Source organism: Scatophagus argus, chromosome 19 (assembly GCF_020382885.2).
Source record: "Scatophagus argus isolate fScaArg1 chromosome 19, fScaArg1.pri, whole genome shotgun sequence".
Taxonomy (NCBI): Eukaryota; Metazoa; Chordata; class Actinopteri; family Scatophagidae; genus Scatophagus; species Scatophagus argus.
Genome location: NC_058511.1, coordinates 1,354,074 through 1,374,479, shown reverse-complemented (window position 1 = coordinate 1,374,479; position 20,406 = coordinate 1,354,074). Strand labels below are relative to the sequence as shown.

General features: G+C 45.0%; 1 protein-coding gene across 5 annotated transcripts in view; it reads right to left on the bottom strand.

Annotated features, from left to right (window-relative positions):
- Positions 1-20,406, bottom strand: part of col12a1b (collagen, type XII, alpha 1b) — a 104,640-nt gene that overhangs the window by 16,949 nt on the left and 67,285 nt on the right. For 4 of the 5 annotated variants that reach the window (XM_046372281.1, XM_046372282.1, XM_046372283.1 and 1 more), the window contains 17 exons: positions 17,032-17,174; positions 14,566-14,695; positions 14,156-14,298; positions 12,917-13,046; positions 11,854-11,973; positions 11,219-11,371; positions 11,026-11,142; positions 8,784-8,936; positions 8,134-8,208; positions 6,917-7,056; positions 6,243-6,366; positions 6,014-6,157; positions 5,676-5,840; positions 5,554-5,592; positions 5,318-5,456; positions 3,990-4,132; positions 2,708-2,817 (listed from right to left, as the gene is read on the bottom strand). In XM_046372281.1, the coding sequence (XP_046228237.1) occupies positions 2,708-2,817; positions 3,990-4,132; positions 5,318-5,456; positions 5,554-5,592; positions 5,676-5,840; positions 6,014-6,157; positions 6,243-6,366; positions 6,917-7,056; positions 8,134-8,208; positions 8,784-8,936; positions 11,026-11,142; positions 11,219-11,371; positions 11,854-11,973; positions 12,917-13,046; positions 14,156-14,298; positions 14,566-14,695; positions 17,032-17,174 (2,168 nt within the window). Of the gene's footprint in view, positions 1-2,154; positions 2,328-2,707; positions 2,818-3,989; positions 4,133-5,317; positions 5,457-5,553; positions 5,593-5,675; positions 5,841-6,013; positions 6,158-6,242; positions 6,367-6,916; positions 7,057-8,133; positions 8,209-8,783; positions 8,937-11,025; positions 11,143-11,218; positions 11,372-11,853; positions 11,974-12,916; positions 13,047-14,155; positions 14,299-14,565; positions 14,696-17,031; positions 17,175-20,406 lie in introns of those variants that run through there. The other variant, XM_046372285.1, reaches the window with a different exon arrangement.

Sequence of the window (20,406 nt, the reverse complement as noted above, 5' to 3'; positions counted from 1 at the left end):
TTCTGCTGTCTACAACCCCTGTTGGAAGCTCAGCTGCTGGCAGGACAGTTAATCTACTTCTCTGCAAATCATCCGTCTGATGGTTAACACAGAGCTCGCAGGGAGGATCGGTCCTGTCAAGCCCCACGGGACCACAGAGAGGCTACAAAAACCTTCAGGTATCCACAACAGGTCTGAGTGGCTGCTGTTAAACACATCTGGGGAGGATCTCAGAGTTCTGCTGCTGAGTTAGGTGGTTGGTAATATGCTGCGAGGGGAAGGAGATTAAAGAAGTGGCGGACTCCCGCCATCTTTCGCTGACAACATATCATAGCTCCCTAACAGACCCACACGTCAACTCACAGTCAACTCACGATCATTCTTCTGCAACACACTGACAGCAGGTTCAAAATATCTCAGTCAGCTGTGAAGTTCAGTCCAGGCCATTAATATAAAACCATTCTTCAGGCCAGTTATTTTTATTACTGCCGGAGGCTTCAGCAACACAAAGAGCAAAAAATCCAAATCCAAAAAACCCAAAGGTTCAACGTTGATGACACGTCCTTGACACTGAGCTCCTGGCAGCTTCCAGGTTTATGACCAACTGTGACCTCTGACCTCTCTGAAGGAGGGAGGACACAGCAAAAAGAAGAATTTCACCCTGAGGGATCAGACCTGCATCACCTCCCATCATGTCTGAAGGGCCAAAGATTTTCATCACGACTGAAACACACGCTGGAGGCTTTCTACAGAAAAATTCTTCTGAATAAATCTGAAGCCAACCGATTTTTAATCCCATCTGGATTTTACAAACAGGATCATCAAGTTACTCAAAGTCTCTTTTTACATCCCACAACTGCCTTCATATTTCCTGTGAAAGACATGTTGCATCCACAATAAATGATGGCTACAGGTGCCCAGAGGAGCAGTTATTATCAGGCGTCTACACAGAACAGCAAGCCATCTAAATCACTGCTATTCTCCTCTGCTATGCCAGATTGTCCAGTGCCTGCTGACACTGACGTTTCACCCTGCACCAGACGCCGTGTACAGAGGCATGCTGGGAGGTAAAACCACAGAGCAGCATTAATTCCCCTGCGGTCGGCTACCAGAGGCAACAGAGGCAACAGAGGCAGGACTGAGCGCCTGCCATCCAAAACTCCTCCTGAGCCGAGAGGGGAGATGGATGGAGGCGAAGCGCCGCCTCCCTGCTGGCTCCTCAGCCGCTCTGATGTAATTGTTTAATAGCGGTGACCCAACATTTTCCAGGCGAGCGTCCCAGCAGGCACTGCAGTGCATTTTTAATGGTCTCCCCTCTCTGAAGAGCTTATGGATCCTCATGAAACTATGCTGCCATTTTGGCTCTCGAAAAAGAGTTAAATCTCAAGTGAGCGCCTTGCTAAAGTAAAGAATCGACATTCAAGTCACAGAAGTGGTTTGTTTTTACTGACTGAAACTGAAAACTTTGTGAGAAACAGCTACAGCTCAAACAGTCTCCCTTCAGAGCAACACAAAGACGGCCCTTCAAGTCGGGTGTCCATCACACGCCCTTTGACAGACGTACTGATGTGTTTTTATTTAGCAGCAGAGTTTTGTTTCAGGTCGTGTAATAACAACTCAACCATCAGCACTGACAAAAGAGCAAACCTCACCAGGCAGGAAAGGCCTTGATGTCATTAGTTTGAGCTGCAGTTTGCCGCACAGTAAAGTTTATTCCTTACAGCAGACGAGGACGGAGGCTGAACTGAGATGTCTGGTGCTTTGCTTGACACAACAAACTCACAAATTCCTTACATTATTGTACATGTGAAGGTAAATGTGATGGTAAATGATAAATTATTCTCTGCCCCAAAAACAATGCAGGTACATGTGAGGCAAAGCTTCCAACACTGTGATAAATCCTGGAAAACTTCTTGTCCAAATCCGTCACCACATTTCTCATATTCTGGAGGACGTCCATGACACTTTCAGGGCACAAATACACAAACGGATGAAAAACCTATCTCGCTGTGGACTGGATGAAATATTTTTCATGTCAGCAAGGGGACCTTGAAATGCATTTAAAACCAGGATTAGTGTTGTCAGGTAGGTTTAATCAAGTTTTATTGGAGATAAAGTATCAGTAACTCAGATGCAATCATGAATTCACACAGTAAACCAGCAGACCAATGCGACCGTCTGTTGATCTCTTCATACCATCAGGCCAATGCAGACGGTCACCTCCATCACTCCATCAGACAGTCTGAACTGTTTCTGGGTGAGTTTTACAACCTGCAGAGACCATCTGTTTGTCTGAGCCCTCAAAACGCTTCAGGAACACGTCTGTAGTTGCATGCGAGCTGCTCCGACTGTAATATACAACACATTTGGAATCTCAGGCATCCACAGTATCTGTATGACCTCAGGACATCCAGACAGAACAAAGTCGAGCGATTCAATTGATGTGTCACGGCCGGGACCAACAAAAATCTTATATAATTCAACCACATTCGACTTTCAGCTTCATTCTATCCGACTTAAAATGTGACTGAACTCCGAAAAACGCCCACATGGACTTTAACCACCGCGTGGAAAAACGCTGCCACACTGGAAACGTTTTTAACATCTCTGCGGTGTGTTTAGTCTGCTGTCAGAGCGCCCGCTCAGTGTGATCGACGGCAGCTGTTTCTCACCTCGGCCTCCGTATCATCGTGTGGCATCAATCCAGCCCAGATAAACAGTCTCTTACCTTGTGGAAGCTTCCGTGGAAGATCCCCTTGACTCGATCGGTGTCGAAGGTGACCTTCTGGATCTCACCGCGCTCGTCTTTGTTGTAGAAGGACACGGTCTGTTTGGAGGCTGAGCAGAGAGACGAAAGCAGAGACGTTACACACCGACCTCCTCAAGATTCAGAGAAACCGCCTTGAAAGAACACAAAACATTTTGTGCTGAAAACAAGCTGCTGAAAATAAGACCTGGACTTTACCTGCAACTCTAATATAATCATGCAAAGGTCGAAAACATAACAGGGGAGCAAAGTGCAGCCCCTGATGCAAAGCCGTTTGGGAGCTTTTATGCTTTGGATTTTTTTGTGACTTGTTTCCTTCAGAGATGAGATTCTTTCAAAAGAAAATTTACATTATGTTGCACCAAGTTTTAAAGCTTACCTAAAATTCAAAAAGATTAAATGTAAAGCACCGTTTAATGAATCAAAGCTTTAAAACTGATCCTTTAAGACATAAGCAGCTATTTGTCTTCACTGGTAAACAACCACCATCGCTGTTGGAGTTTTACTCACATGACGTTAACTCAGGACTTCTAGCAACACGAAGCGAAACTCACCATTAGCTGGAATAAAATTTATTGCTGCAAACATTTGGGATCATGTATTATATGTCAAAATATAAAACAAAGATCTAGTTGTTTTAATGTGGAAGTGCCGTGTAGTTTATGTTTAAAACTCATACCGATGTCAGGAAAAATGTTATTCTTTAAAGCTAGTTTCATTAGGAAAATATGCCTCACTTTTTGACATAAAGTTCAATGGAGTCAGTCTCACATATGTACATTAAATATGAAGGTGAAGCCAGAAGATGGTTAGCTTAGCTTAGCTCAGCTCAATGAAAACAAGAGGTCGCAAGTTACCTCAGCCTCTCCGCCAGAAAGCAAATCAGCATTCTTTCCCAAAATGTCAACCTGTCAACTTCTTCAGTAATGCAGAGTTTGGTTCTGCCTTCAGCGTCATCCAAAGGTTGTTATTCAAGAAGCAAAATGTCACTGAGGATTTCGGCTGAAGCCCACCGGAGAGTCCCACTGACAGGCTGAAACCAAGGCTTTACGAGAGCCAGCTGAACTCCCCATGACACGAGAGAGTTGTGGTTATCAAACCGAGACCGGAGCAGCCGGTGGGCACAGCCGGCTCGTTATACCCGACTCAAACACAGCGAGGCCCAGCTGCAGCACATCCCTCCCACGCCACCGCGTCCGGCTCTCACGGCACACACAGCAGAGGACGGGAGGCTGGTACTTACGGTCGAGAGTGACGCCCGTCTCCGGCTTGTGGTCTTTGCTCGACACCTGCCAGATGTCGAAGGCCTCGGTGGGCGAGTCGGGCAACAGCCGGAACATCAGGATGATGGTGTAGGCGTGGGGAAGACCGTCAGGGTGTATCTCCCTGTTCACGAGACAAGAAGAGACAACACATGAAGTAAACATGTTCTGTGGCATTGCTCTTCTTCTCCTGGATCAAACAGTGAGGCTCACAGCTGACTAAGGGATGATGGGAAATAGAAATGGGGTAAAGGGACATCTGAGAGCCGAATCATATGTTCTGGTGTGGTCCATGTTGGTCTACAGGAATTAGGATGATTTTAATGATGTGTTTTATCAGACTAAGCAGCCACTGGCTTTCAGCTCCATGAACCTTTGATTTTCACATGGACACATCTGATTGGACACAATTCTCCCTAAAAGTCTGACCATCTGAAGAGTCAGAACTGTTTGTTTGCTGCCAGGTGATGTCAGTCAGATTGAGTTTGGTTACAGCCTCAGGCGTGACGCAAACTGCAGGTTATGAGGTGAAATAAAGAATGAAATAAACATGAAATCTGTTCTCCCAAAGCCATCGTCCCTTCTCTTACTTTTCACTGAAACGTTTTTCAATGTAATGTTGCTGTCTCTGCACGAGAAAAAAGGTTTTAATCATTTTTCCACCACTGGCTGATTTCATTCTATCAGAGCAGGATGTTTCTCATTTGTCCCTCTGATGTCACTACACATTTTGGAAAGTCACACTTGGTCACCAGTCAGAAGTCAAGCTGTTTTCATGTGGTGCTCTGGATATGGGACTGGGAGGTGGCCAGCGTGAACACGGCTTGAGTTTGCGGTTGGGTTTGCACTCAGTGGCCTGACGGAGGCCTGCTGTGAGTGGACTGAAATGCTGTCTGAAAGGCTGCGCCCCGACCTCACAGAGCATCGTAAATCCACTGACCCACTTAGTGGCGAGAATGAGCTCATACAGTCTGGACACAGCTGGGCGGAGACATGAACAGCTTGGACGTGTTTGAAGATAAACAGTGAAAACAAATCTGCAGCGTCACCGCGAAGCTGCGGGAGTACAAGCTGGTTGATCTCAGCGGTGAATTCTGGAAACAAAGCGTAACTTAGACACCAACGGTTGATTTGTGAGTCAGTATGAGGTCAGGTCAGAGCAGCTTTTCACATTTAAAATCAACCTTAAATCTACAGCAGTTTGAGCACTCCCCAGAGAAACGGTGATGAAGAAGAGCCACAATGAGGCTGCTGAACCTAACTAAAGACAAAACAAAGTGAAGTCTGAGTGGCATGATGTGCGACTCACGTTGTGGGCTGAGTCACAAAGGCGTTTTTGTGGAGTCGGTATGCTGTGTAGCTGTTGAAGGAGCCTGGCTCCATGGAGACGCCCTTCACGTAGCTGTAGGTCTTCTCCGTCAGGTTGAAGGCCTCGAGCATCCTGAAGCCTGAAACACATCAGGACGGCAGGGATTTCAGTTTTCTGCACATAGTGAATGTCAGCATTTCGTGAGTTCAGCTTCCTGAGTCATCGTTTACACTGACCAGGCGAGGTGAATCCGTTCAGGAAAATCAGGGGGCAGGCTGTGGGACAAAGAATGAAGATGATCAGAACCTCAAATGTTTTCCTGGCTCTTCATGTTGCTGTGGATATTTTGCAAACTTACATGAGGTTGCAGTTTCACAAATGAAGGTGATCAGATTTTCTTTGATGGTGCTGAAAGCATCGAAGTCGTCCACAACGAAGACGTGCCTCTCGCTGGGTTTGCTGCCGATCTCCTGCAACTCGACAAAGTCCACATCGGCAACACCGATGGAGAAAACGCTGTAGCCTGACGACAGGAGGAGGAAACACGGTCAGAATACAAACTAACAGACTGGATGGGTAACACAGCAGTTTACTGTCTGCAGTGACACATAACTGTATCAGATCATCTGTGAAATCAGATGAGGATTCAGGTCACACATCCTGCAGTACATTCTGGTGATCACTAACGCTTGTTACCTGCATGCTGCAGCTTGGCAGCATTCTTCTTCACCTCGTCCTGAGAGCGCCCGTCAGTGATGGCGACGACCACCTTCGGGACGTTTCTCCTCATTCCATTGTCAACAGAGAAGGCCTTCTCGTAGGTGTGTTTGAGGGCCACTCCTGCTCAACAGAGGAAAAGTGTGTCAGAAGAACCACTGGACGAATGTCTGTGATCGTCCCTGCGGCAGGTGGCGTGTGACCCAACCTGTCTTGGTGTTTCCTCCTCGGTAGCGGATGTGAGAAAGGGAGGACATGACGACGCCTTTGTCTTTATACGCGTTCAGCTTGAACTCGGTCTTGGCGTCATCGCTGTACTGCACAAACGACACCTGGTGGGAAAGCCACATCGGGAACATCAGAAATCAGCTTCAGCGTACTGAAGCTCCACATCACTACAGAAAGTGATTTTACGAAAAGAAAACGGTCGACTTTACCAGCAGAGGAAGCTTTGGAAAAACACACAAGAACTACAAAGCAACAGAATGTTATTGTATAACGCAAGAAAAATATTTAATATGTATGAATGCATGTATGATTAATAGCTTCAGTCTCCAGAGAATACGAAAAATTTACTGTTTTACATTTTAGTATCAGTACAATTAAATTCAATAAATTCTACTCTCAAGTGTGGAACCTTGTACTTTCTTCGTCTTTCTTTTGTGGACTTTTAGTTCCTGTCTTGTGTTTCTCGTGCCTGCTGCTCTTCCTCCTGTCACTTTTTCCTTGCTGTCGGATGTTTATGGTCACACTTGATTGAATCTTTTATTTGTACTGGAAAGCACATTAATGAGCTGCACACATCCAGCGAGCTTCATTACTGTATGAGATTTTATTTGTGCAAATAAAAAACCTGTAGCATGAAGTCATTTAGATACAAACCTGCATTCCCGAGGGTCCAATGACATCGAAGGCGCCGATCATGCCGGAGACAAAGTCCACGACTTTGCTGAAGCTCTCCTCGCCGATGCTCCACGAGCCGTCGATGAGGAAAACCACATCTGCTTTGGCACCTTTGCAAACTGAGGCAAGAAAACAAGTCAGTGTGGAGCTTTAAAAGTCCACAAGCCAGAGCTCAGGGCAGCGTCACAAACACCAGCAGAGAAAATGGCACCAACACACGGCATCATTATTGTTTGCAAGCTGGAGAGCATTAAAAAGTCAGCTGAAAGGGTGCAACAAAACAAAACGATTGAGAAAAATGACGAGATGAGTATAGTATAGTAATTAAAGGTTTCACCGATAAAAAGAATAAAATAAAAATACTGGCAAAACAAAACAAGCAACATTTGGTCACCAGAAGGATAGCGCTCTCATTAATGGGTTCCTCTCAGACAAAAACGAACTCGGCTTCGAATAATCTTTGCCTTATGTGATGCAGTGCACTCTGTAATCTTCTCTATCCTCTCGGAGATTTATAAACAAGTTTTACACAACACCGGACGACACAAACAGATTCTTTGGACTGGTCTGCTTTCCTTTTTCAACACCTAAGGTGCTGGTTCTTAACGGCCGTGTTCCGACAGGCCCAGCAGTACATGTGGCGCCCATTAACCCACGGAGTCGATCCAGAGAGGCGGCGTTCAAACCTTCACCTCGGCCAAAACACTGCACTGAGGAGTTTCCAATCAGAGCTGAGCCTGAATGAAAAGACTGGATCCATTCAGTCCCATAAGTGCTTTTTGGGCTTTTGGGATGCCGGCCATGCTGGAACTGGTGTTTCTGAATGTGGCGCAGCATTATGTAGTCCTGGGAACATGTTTTAACACGTTCACTTCACTTCTCAGTTCACTCAACTCTGCAAAATCTTTGTCCAGGTGAAATACATGCAAATGAGAAACTGAAATAAGAATTAGTGAAAACTCCTGTGACTTTTAAATGTATTGTTAATATTTTATTAGTGGTGCACAGAAGATGTATCAGAAGAGCTTCTTAAACTTCCAGGATTATTGAGTAAACCACGACAGCAGTTGAGCTAACAGATAAGACGGTCTGCTGCTTCTTTCTGAGAAAATCCATCATATTCCCTCTGTTAGGTATCCTCACAGACAGGGGGCGCCGTCGTGAAAACAAAAACACAAACATCATGAGACACCTACCTGCCCATGCTGGGGGGATGGTGGGTGGAGGCGCTGGGGTTGGTGGGAGTGTTGGAACTGGAGTTGGCTTCACCACTATGAGAAACAAAGACAGCTACAAGTCAGCGTATCCGTAACAAATACAGAGCGGTAAACATGTCGTAGGATGAAGTCACTGTTTTGGCTCCGTCCTGTGACATGACGTAGCTCTGAACCGGGTTTCAGGTCTCAGACACATTCAGACGGGTCACATTTTGACTCAGCGTGTTGTGGGAGCTGCTGGTTTAGACAACACACAGAACATGAACATCTCACTGCAGTTGGCCCTCATTTGATAACTTGTAAGATTCACTGATGTGTCTTTAATATCTCAGGCAAGTCCACTTTGACTTCACTGATAATACTTCTGTACTTTTACTACAGTCATATTTTGCATTTGGAACTTAGATTGTGATATATCTAATTTCACTAAAGTGAAAGATGCGAGTCCTTCAGTTGGGCCACAGTCAGCGAGTGTAATGACAGAACACACACAGCACCTGAAAGCTTCGGACCTGCAGGTACATCATGATCTCATCGTGCTCTCACATCTCAACTTATCCTAACTAAGCTGACACTTGCTGAACATCTCGAGTAAGCCAGCTTGCTCTCGGTCTTGGAGAAACACCTACATGTTCTCTCCTTGGCGCTGACTCCTGGACCTTCCAGATACGGCGTCTGAACGAAGACGGTGGCCGTGTACAGAGCGTCAGGGGAAAGTCCGTCGAAGCAGTACTGAGGCAGCCCGGCGGGGATGGTGATCTCATGTTGGCCTTTGCTGGAGGCTACACAGGAAGGAAACATGGAGGGTTTTTAGACAGCAATCATCAGACTAAAAGTCCAAATAAAAACACACAAACATCTCAGTGAGACTAACTGCTTTACACGCTCTGAGCACACACGACCACTTCAGTTAAGTCAAGCTGTGGGAGGTTGGCCATAATCCCGTCAGTGAGGGTATATTCAGATGAATCCCAGATTAACAGACTGAAGCTGAACGTAGCTTGCTGGTGGTGCAGTGCTCGTATTAAAACTGTAAATGAGGCACTTCAGCAGGCGACTTGCTGTTCATTTAAACATTTTCATGGGAAGTGTGGGCTTGTGTGAGTCACAGTTTGTCCTGGATGGGACTTTGCAGCTCCAGTTCATTATATGTATCTCCAGGGGTATGATAGCACTAATGAGAATTAGCAGTGACTCAAAGATTGCTTCCCCAGGTGCTTACATTTCTGGCTTTTAAAACTAAAAAAACAGCTGGGCTGCTGGCAACTTCAGCCTTTTCTCATGAGTTGCTGCTTTTCTTGTTTTATCTCATCTGATTTGTTACAACACATTTCTCTAACTAATTTTAAAGTTAAACTGAATGATTTTTGTCCAGTATTTCTGAGCCAAATTTGTAGTTCTGTCGCTGCTGCCATATTTTCTGTTGATGTTGCTAACAGAGAAATATTAATAAATCACTGCGGCTTCAACTCTACAAAGCTCTCATCCTTGTGAACGCGATGAACAAACCCAACAACTGACCCTCCTCTGGGATGTCTGGGCAGTGATGGACTTCCTATTTACACTGCATGTTCTGGTCAACACAAACAAGCGTGTTTAGTGCAGGGGCAGCTGCCACAGAGGATGACGGCTGCTCTTCAGCGTCCCGACAGAGCAGATCCTAACGTCATCATTCTCTGTCGAATGAAGGCGATGCAATGCCTTCAGAAAGAGCTCTGCAACATCAACAAGCTCAGGTCGAAGTCACCAAGTATAAATTGTTCTGGGAAAACACACTGGCCTCTTGGTCAGGGCTTCTCCAAAACAGTGGCCCTTGTTTATCGAGACAGAAGACACGGAGAGTGATGCTGACAAAATAAAATCTCTGAGACATTTCAGCTGGACGTCAGCTCATTCGCAGTCAGCCACCAGAGTTTCCATGGCTTTTAAAATGTTGAGGAAATATCAGAGAGACCCGCGGCCTCACACAGTTTTTCCACTCACTCATCTCATCGCAATCTCCCACCGCTGGCTGCGTTTCCATCTGAGGACAAACAGTTGACTGGTTTGTTGGACCGTTTGCTGCCTCTCACTGGGACAGATTTCGGATGGTCATTAACTTGCCGTCGTCTTTGTCACGCTAGCAGAACTCGTTCTGACGCCCTGTCATGGTGGCCTGAATGGCTAATGACTACCATACAGATATTCAGATATGCATGCGCTCTTCCTGGTTTTTCCTTGTCTTTAACCTGCTAACCCGTGTCCATGTATGAATATGAGCCAGATGGGAATCAAAGACCCCGTAGAAATTGAAAAGAATGAATTTCTGCAGGCAGAGACACAATTAAAACTTGGTGGTCGGATGCTTTCAATCCCAGCCAAAACTTGCATCCTGCTGTGAGTAATAATCACAAAGAGGGGAACTAAAGATAAACACACAATCTGCTAAACGTTGTGAAAGATGTAACCACAGAGATGAGCTCATCTGGAGATGCCTTCAAACATCTGCACACATTACTGCATCCATCACCTCCGATCAAAGTCCAGCCGCTACAGTGGACCACACCGCTGTCATCAGGTGCACACATGAGTCTTCGGATTTTATTTTGAAACAACTACCTCATCCTGAGTTCACTGTTAACACAGAGTTATTGTCCAGTGCTGTCATTTTGAAAAACCAGGTCCATCTCTAGCTAACTGTTTTATTTTGAAAAACAAGCCCCATGCTGAGCGCCACGACAAGGTGCAGTTAATCTATGGGGGTTTTATTGTGAAAAAATGTAATTTTTTGTTACAGCTGTTCTCACCTCTGAAGACCTGTTGATGGAGGTGAAGAGTCTGTCCACTGTAAAAACTTTCTAACATGGTCAGAAGCAAACAGTGGGGACTTACGGTCCGCAGGGTTGAGCTTGATGCGGTACGATGTGGCCGCCCGGTGGGGAGTCCACTTGATGCAGAACTTGTCGTGGTCCACGTTGTAGGTCTCAATGTTGGTCACGTTCAGGTACACTGAGGACAGAAATTCACATTCCACCAAACTGAACAAATCAAAAACGCAAATTGTGTGTACAGTTAGTGTACGTACGTGTGGTTCCCTGTCCGGCGAGCGGCGCACTCGTGCCGCCCGTGTACTGAGCCACCACTTTAACATCGTAGGTGGTTCCAGGCTGCAGGCTGTGCACAGTGTAAGAGGTCACGTCGCCCACAAAGATATCTATGGGCTGGGCCGTGGTCACACCTGCACGCAACAACATGAAAACAGAGAGAGAGAATAACTGAGCTCCTTGTCATCGTGTAACCAATCAAAAACATTCGCCACCTGCACAGAGGTCACAACTATCTGGGAAGCACTTTGCAAATGGAGACTTGCTGCAGAGGCCAAGTTTAACACTGAAACACAAATTCTTCACCCAGCGAGTGACAAAACAATCCCAACTCAAGGGCCACTTCTGAGCTCCTTCGTGTGTATCACACAGTCTTTAGGCCTTATGCCAACACATGGCTGAAGTCCTAACAGCTACTGAGCTCACATGTCAAGAGGATCCATCTCCAAAGACCACGTCATGCAGCTCAAAGTTCAGCAAAAAGCCAGTAAGTGGGCCTTGAGTTGGGTCAATTTTAAGGAGTTTTCAGAACGAGATCTGATTTTAAAAAGCACAAGTAGCATTTCTGGAAAACCACAGGGAGCAGCACGACATGAGGGCTGATGTGACGTCTCACCTGCAGGCGAGTAGGTCAGTCTGTATCCCTGGACCGGAGCTGTCACCGGGTCCCAGGCCACTCTGAACCGGGTGTACCACTCATCAGACACACGGAGGTTCCTGGGACTCAGCAGGCCCACTGTGACAGAGAGGAGACACATGCCAGTAGTATCATTTCCTCAAGCTCATCCGTGTCACCAAAATAGAAAAGAGTCCTTATGTGGCAATGAAATGCAGACGAAGGAGCATCATGTGAAAATTGTGCTATCAGGAATTTTTAAAATGGTTCTTGCCATTGCAAAAAGGAGATTTTTTTTTAAATGTCCTTAAGAAACAGCTTCAGTATCATTAGATTTTCACTTGAACATAACGTAGTGAAAGTTTTCTGTTTCCACTCCTAAAACAGGAGACATGTTCTCAATCAAACATGAAACCTGAACCACTTGCTGTATGAATATTTCACACACACACACACACACACAGATTCTTGTGTTTCTACTGTTTCTCCCAGCTGGTCTCGTGTGAGACCTCCGGGGTCCGAACATGTCATGCTAACACGTGTTGGCACTGCTGAGTAATGAGTGTGGACTGTATTTATTTTCACAGTCTGTTGGTGTGTGGGCGAGCAGCATCTTTTTCAGTGTGAACTCTGACTCTTTTTATTGACAGATTACTCTGCAGAGACTCTCTCTTTAAGTTATCAAAGTCTCTGTGTTGCACAATCTCCTCCTCAAAGCTCCAGATCTCCACTGGAAGTTGATCTCCAACAGGCCACAGCAGACTCTTTACAGCTAGCTTGGGGATCCCAGAAGAATGAAATAAAGCTGGTAACAGATGGATCCGACTTTCTGAACCTTGTTCGCTGACCAACAGCAGGACAGAATTGTGACCCTCGCTGTGTTGCTGTGAAAGCTGAAGTATCTAACTTTTCAACACATTATCACCTTCTGTGGCTCAATAAACACCAAAGACTGCAGACATCTAGAATACTGTGAGAAAGCTGCTGTTTATACAACTCAAGTCTATTTTCATCTGTTTTACACACCTAACTACAGTGACATGAGTCAAGATGGTCATCTCACCTGTCCGTCCAACGCCGCTGAGGGACCCTCCAGGGCCCTCGGCGTAGATGGCCTCCACAGTGATGTTGTAGGGGGTGTCGGGGAGCAAATTCTGCAGCATGGCGTTGTTTCTGTTCCCTGGGACCACAGTCTGAGGACCAATACAGCACCGGGTCAGAGGGTTTCACATTCACAGGTTTTCCTGAGGCGTGTGTGGGTGGGTGAGTCGGGTAACTGCTGTTCATTTAGGCTGACTGGGAGCTCCGTCAGTCCCCTGCCAGCCTTCTCACTCCTCATGTGTGGTGTTTTTGGTAGTGAAAGCTTGTCCACAAACATCCACTCACCAACAACACTGATGTTAGTCTATTGCAATTCTTTTTAAATCAGTAGCAGATGGATTTCTGTGGTGGCTTTTGACAAACTGGGGGCTTTGAGATTTTAACCAGGAAAAAAATGGTTTTTGCAACAGTACAACTGATTGATGAGTGTACATGCAAAAAACTAAAAGCCCCCGGACATCCTTTCATCAATAACTTCAAATCCAAACAGTTTTCAGACTAATCTGTCCTAAGTTTTGTTTTGAAATGTTGCTCCACACCGTTTCAACTTCCAGGTCTTTGGCTTTGTTTGCTTCAGCAGAATCGTCTCCAATAAACAGGAAGGAATCAGGTGTTCTGAAGCAGAGAACTGCAGTTCAGTTGGCCTATAGAAGCTCTATTCAAACATTTCCACTGGCCACAGATGCTAAATTGTAATAATTGCATGCATTTGTAGAAAGTTGAAGTCCGGAGAAATCCTTTTCATTACCGTCCCTCCGCTGCAGTTAGCTGACTCATACTGAACAGGTGCTTCTCTAATAAGAAGAGGGGCAGTGCAGCTGGGCCGACTCCGGCCTCCACCACCGGTCCAACTCGTTATTTAGGACCATTAATAATGTTGTTATGGCCCAAATTACACTGTTTGTTTAACAGAGCCTGTAATTAGTCTCACTAATCAGTGATTTATAACCTGAACGAGCTAAGGGAATCCTGACATGTGACCTCACCACATAGTTTACATGGAACATCACGGCGAATGGTGAACATCAAGAGCGTATCAAGAGATTATCTCATCTGGAACACAAAACGTTGTCTGTAGCTGACATTAATCTCTCATTGTTGGTAAAACTAATAAACTACACTTTATCAAACTATCTCCTCTTAACCTTTTATCTTAGAGAGAGATATTTTGGCTACACAGACATTTTTGCAGTGCACTCACAAACTCAGTGATGGGGTCTCCGGCCATGGGGGCATAGGCGATCCTGTACTGCCTCACAGGACCCTCTGCGTGGTCCCAGCCGATGGTGAGGGTGCTGGTGGTGGCATCAAACACACGCATGTTCCTGGGACCAGCACGTGGCACTGCAGCAGTAACACACCAAATTAAAACGAGTTTCTTCACACCACAGTTCACCACAAGTCACTTAATCCTGTACTCTGTTTATAGATTAAATTATAAATTAAAGGTGAACCAGTGGATCAACCGTGAAACTGTCGATGGGACTACTTCAATGTCACTCCGGTTTCATAAGTACATACGTGTTCTGTTACAGCACAGAGCACTTGTGAAACAGAAACGGAAGTTGGTCGAAGCATGCACTCAGCATGTCACATTGTTGTTGAACTTACGTGTTTTGCCCTTGCCCTTGATTGCCGATCCTTCTCCGTCGGCGTAGAGGGCGGAGACGGTGACTGAATAGGGAGTGTCCGGGATCAGGTTGTCCAGAAAGGCATTGTTAATATTTCCTGGAACCAGGACCTTTATAGAGAATAAGCCCAGGGGTCAGAAATATACATCATCATCATCATCATCATCATCATCATCCCAGCACCCACAGTGGAGAAGCTACATTCAAATGAGCCTCTTCATGCATGACATGAAGATCTGGCAGTGATAATGTACATAATGACCTCACTGTTCATCCCATATCCAGTTATCTCCCTGAGCATCCTGCTGCCAAAGTTCTCCAGAAACACTAACAAAGTCCTGGGAGGTCAGACGCCAAACAAATCATTCATTCAGTAAGTGGACTGACGGATAAACAGTTACTGCAGAGAAGTGGCTGGAGAGAGTCTGTCAGCCGCTCAGAGCAGGTTCAGACTCGACGTGTTTTCAACAACAACGAGGACTGCAGACCATCTCTTGTCACTGGGATTATCACGGCATCTATCCTCTGCTGATCTGTGGTCCATAAAAATGTGTTACATCATGGGAAACCTATGCACCGGTTGAGTCTGTCCTCGTCCACAGCTTTTGTTTTGGTTAAGGCAAACAACTCAAAGGATTCAGGACCCAAAGCTTCTGGCACACGGGGCCACGAAACAGGTTCCTCAGTGATGATGTGGTTGAGATCCCACAACTGGAAGCACGTATTCGCCTGCTGGCCTGGGGTCAAATCCTTCCAGTCAACTCAACACTACAGCTAATGGACTGGCTGTTAGCCTTTCAGAACAGCGAATTACATTAAACTGGACAGTCATTTCCTGATGGCAGAGCCGCTCTCAAATTCATTGAGGTTTGGAGTCAAAGAATTTCAGTTCTTCTGGGTAACGAGTGATGTTTTAAGAGGTGTTGTGATTACTGTGTTCAGAGTGGAATTGAGTGATCCATCAATATGCTGTTCACCACTTTGAACAAGCTTTCTAAAAGTTCCAAGTGTGACAGTTGACTGTCATCAGATCAATGGCTAAGGTTGTCTAGTTAGCCTAGCTGAGCCCTCATCAGTGATCGCAGTTCATTGGTTGTATTTTCCTACTGCAGTTTTAATTTCAGCACATTAATCCACCTGGTTAATAAACTTTGCTAATCAATTACACTCAAATCATCAACAGTATTCTTGGTGCGTCTTCGTGTTTTATCTGCGTCTCTATGCCTTTGTCAACCCAAGTTCCTTTCAGACCCAAACACCAAGTTAATTAAAATGAACCACGACAGAAGTGAACACAGACAGAGGAAATGGTGACCACAGGAGATAATAAACCCCTCAGTTTGGTAAGTATGGGAGATAATAAACTGTAAAGCTCTATTAGCTTCACAGCACCATCAAAGCAGATCTAAATCATCAAAGCCTCCAAAAACTTCACCCATAAGAGCTTTGAGTGAGTCATCCACCGAGTTCAAACTCTTTGTGGAGATACAAAGCCCCCTTTTCTCTCCGCGTGACTCAGAAGTTATGATTTCAATATTAAAGAGCTGCTCAAACATCTGTGCAACACCAACACTTAGTGAAACAAACAACCACCAAAAGGGACCACCTGTGGTTTCCATGAAAAAGACCGACCTGTTTGAAAACTGGGACCCCGCATTCATTTCAGTGGTTCAGATGTAACCTGGTGCTATGAATTTAGTAACACTGTTGAGTCCACAGTCAACATGCAGATGAACAGTGTGACAATCCAGAGACAAGAGGCAAGTCTCAAGTCAAGCACTAAAAAGTCTGACGTCAAGACCTGCAAGCCTCATGTCAGGACCAAAAAGTCGCAAATCCATCTCATTCAGCAGATTATTAAACTTGGTTCTGAAACAATTAGTCCAGTGATCAATTAAGGCTCGAGTATCCCCTCCTTTTCTCTGTTTTGCACTAAAAATTGAATATTTTGGCCTTTGGAGTGTTCGTCAGACATCTACAGGTGTCACCTCAGGCTCTGAGACATCTGAATTATCATGTTGGCATTTTCAAGACTAACCAAACAACCAAGAAAAAGGAAAAACCTGAAAAATAACCAATAGATTAGTTGATAAGGAAAATAATCATTATTTGTGGCTCTATCTGTCAAGATAATGTCTTTATCTTAAAACAAGCGGTACAAGAAGTGAGATAATTCCCCTTTAACCCCAATGTAATTTCACTTATCTCCAACAAGAACTGACCTGTGGCCTTTGCAAAAACTTCATTTGCAATCAATCAAGTGATCTCATGAGCAGATTTTTGTAGCTGCTTAAGAGCAAAATAACAGAGCAGAGTTTATTTTTTGTCATCCCTCTGCTGTGAGTGAAGACAACCACCTGAGGGGAAACCACTTCCTCCCGCCCTTCAGGCAAATTCTGCTGCTAATGACAGTCTGCGGTTTAACAGCCTGCAGAGGGTTACTCACCGACTCGGTGGGTCTGACTCCGGTCAGGGAGGAATAAGCCACCCGGTACTGCTGAACCTGGCCTGTGGCGGGCTCCCAGCGCACGTTCAGGCTGTTGGGGGTGGGGTTGTACACCTGGATGTTCTTGGGTGGCGTGCGTGGGACTGCAGGGTCACAAAGGTTAAGAGAAAGTGAGGTGAGGAAGGGGGGAAGTGCTGACTTTCTACACTTAGCAGCAAAACATCTATACAAAGGGCTCAATTCAAGTGTGTCCTGTTTCAGGACACAGAAAACAACGGACTGATGATGGATTTCCAAACGCAAGAGAAGGTAATCCTGGAAATGTGACTGCTCAGTTTAGGATTTGCTTTTTTTTATTAAAAAAAGAAAGTAATTTGACATCAGTGTCGTCGAACAAAACAAATGCATAAATCTGTTACTGTCTGCTGTGTTCTGTTGAAAGCTTAGAGGAGATTATTGCCAGAATAGCTTCCCCAAACTCTGGCTTTTATCAACATTTAACGGAAGACTAATTTGTCTCTGCAGTGTAACATGCTGCTTCACACTCGAGGTGGAAGTGAAATGCTGAGTGCAGCAAAAGTCTCACGCAGAAAAATCATTTTATAGTGTGGAGAACATGTAGAGTGAAGTAGCACAGTTTTGGGTTTATGCAAAAGCCTTTAACTTCCCTTTTAAACCAAACCAGATGTGCATTTCCCTCTGGTATTTGGAGCGTTAGCCAATAAAACCGAACTAGATGCAGTAGGTAGACGCAGCCTCATCCTCAATAAGAAGCAAACCTGAAGAGAAAATCCTCCTCCTCTCAGGTTGTATAACCTCATTAAATCAATAACCATTTAATACCTTTGAACAGTCTGTCAGGATGTTTTACTTCTTTCATCCAAGGACAAATTTAACTTCTATCCTTGAGGGATTATGTTATCCTAATCTAATTTGTGTTATTAATCGTTTCATAGCAGTAAGCGTAATTCTTTTCACATTTTGGACTCAAATGCTGTTTTTGTCCAGACAAAATGTGACAAATTCCGCCTGGAAAACTGGACTGAGTTACTGGTAATAAAAGATCATTAATGTCACACACAGGCTCAAATTCACTGACAGACCGACTCACCAACAGGACCAGTCCGTCACTGCTGTGACGGAGGTCGAATAACCTGCCAACACATCGCTGCTTCGCGTCCCGCTGCAGCCAACCCGTGTGACACTTCATACACTTTACTACAATCCTCACAAAGCCAAGACAGGCGAAAACCTCCTGAAGAAGAGTTTATTCATTTTGATTTCATCGTACCTCAAACTGAGCTCAAACTCGTCCCTAACCTCCACCACTTAGCTTCACTTCAGCAAAAAAACTCTTCAGGTACCGACAGAAGCTTAGAAATTCCACATCGTCTTGTTTTATTTTCTGCCATCAATCACTCTGAGTAAACTCTTCATCTTCTACACCTTTAAACCAAACCACAACCACAGAAACTAAAACTATTTGCAGGCGCAACACAATTTGACACAAGACCACTTTGAGTCATAAGTCCACGAGTTTGACAGTTTCAGAGATGGCAGCCGTGGCCTAGAGGTTGGAGGAGCGCCTTGTGATCGGGGGGTCGCCAGGTTGATTCCTCAACTGGAGGAGTGACTGTGTTGGAGTGATTAACGAGAAAAATGCTGCCCCCCTCCATTAGTCGGCTGATGTGCCCTTGAGCAAGGCACTTAACCTCTAATTTGCTCCGTGGGCACCTGACAGTGGCAGCCCACTGCTCCTGTGTGTGTTTCATTGCATGTAATTTGCTGGGTGTTGCGTGCGTGTGTTCAACTAAGGATGGGACAAATGCAGAAGACGAATTCAATGTCTGTATGTAAAAATATATATACTGTCAATAAAGTGATTCTTAATTCATTCTTAATTCTTAAATGAGGACGAGCGGTGTTGGGGGCATTTTAGGCAACTGAATTCTTCCATTCAGTTGACAGCTATTGAATGAAGTACTCTGTTGATATTCAGAGTATCACTTTAAGGGTACCTGAATTGGTACTAGTATGATTTCCTGTCCTGCAGTTGTTTTATTCAAAGTTATAATGAGAACAATGATGTTAACCTACACTGGTTAGTCAATATGACTCCTTCAAGACCCAACAATGGAAACACTTTGGGTTAAAGCCACAAGGCTTCTAAAAACTGACTTAAAAACTGCAACATTTTGCATCGGGCTGATGAAGCCTCCAAACTATACTGACAAGAAATAAAACACAATAAAACAGGCTGATGTTTGAGAGGTCTGGAGTCACAGCCTCGCTCCCACTCTCGCTCCCAGCCTCCCTAACAAAAAGGCCAGGAAGCATTTCTGCTGACTCAGCATGGCACGCCTCCTGGACCAAACACAACCAACACACAACGGGACGTCAAACCACACAGCAACTCGACGGTTCTCAAAACAGAGAAGGTTTCTCAATCCAGACTCTTCAACGGTAGCTGAAAAATTCCACATTATCTCGGTTTTATCGTCTGCCATCACTCACTCTGAAAGAACTCTTCAGCTTCGCTTTTGTTGCATCCACTCACCCCGCAGGGAGGATTAGGAGCTTTGGCAACTTCTAGTTTTTCCACTGGAGTTTAGGGCTCACCTGGGAGACACTGTTTGAGTGTCTGGTGTCAAAACTTTGCAGAAAGACCCAAAACAAGCTGAAAATGATGAGCGCCTTCAGTCCAGGAGAATCAGCCTCAGGTTCACTTCAGGAAAACGAACCCACTGAACGTTCATCGTGGACGTAATCGTGCCGAGGCATAAAGTTTTGACATTTATCTCAGCAGCAGCCAATCAATAAAACTGTGACCTTCGACCTTTAGTTCAGGAGGAGACTGTTAGCAGTCCACTGTGACGGGACGGCTGCCATTTTAAAAACCAATAAGAGCTAACCTGGTAAAGCATGAGTGATTAGCTGCTCTTGAAAACTTATTTGGACAAGTCACAGAAGTTTGGGATTTATGTTCAGCTTTAATATAAGTCTTTCACATTTCAGTTTTACGACAAAAAAATCTTCAAAGATTATTTCATTCTTGGACTAAAAGGAGGCCAGACAACTTTTCCCCACAGGACTGGTCCGATTAACTGTAGCAGATGTTGGAAAGAAGTGTTTGTTTTATCATCAGAATGGGCTTATTACTCTGAGAAACTGTTAGCCTTAACGATACCAGGAAAACAAGTTTCTTCACGTCAGTCTGAAGTGTGTCTGCGACAGTCAGTTCAGTAAGCTCAGCTTAACCCCAGAAGTTTTATGATGCTTGTGTTGTATTTTTGTGGGCTCAGAGGAAATAAATTTCTGACAGGTGAAAAGCCTGCCCTGACGTCTTTACTGTGGAAATTCTGTTTTGTTTTTTTT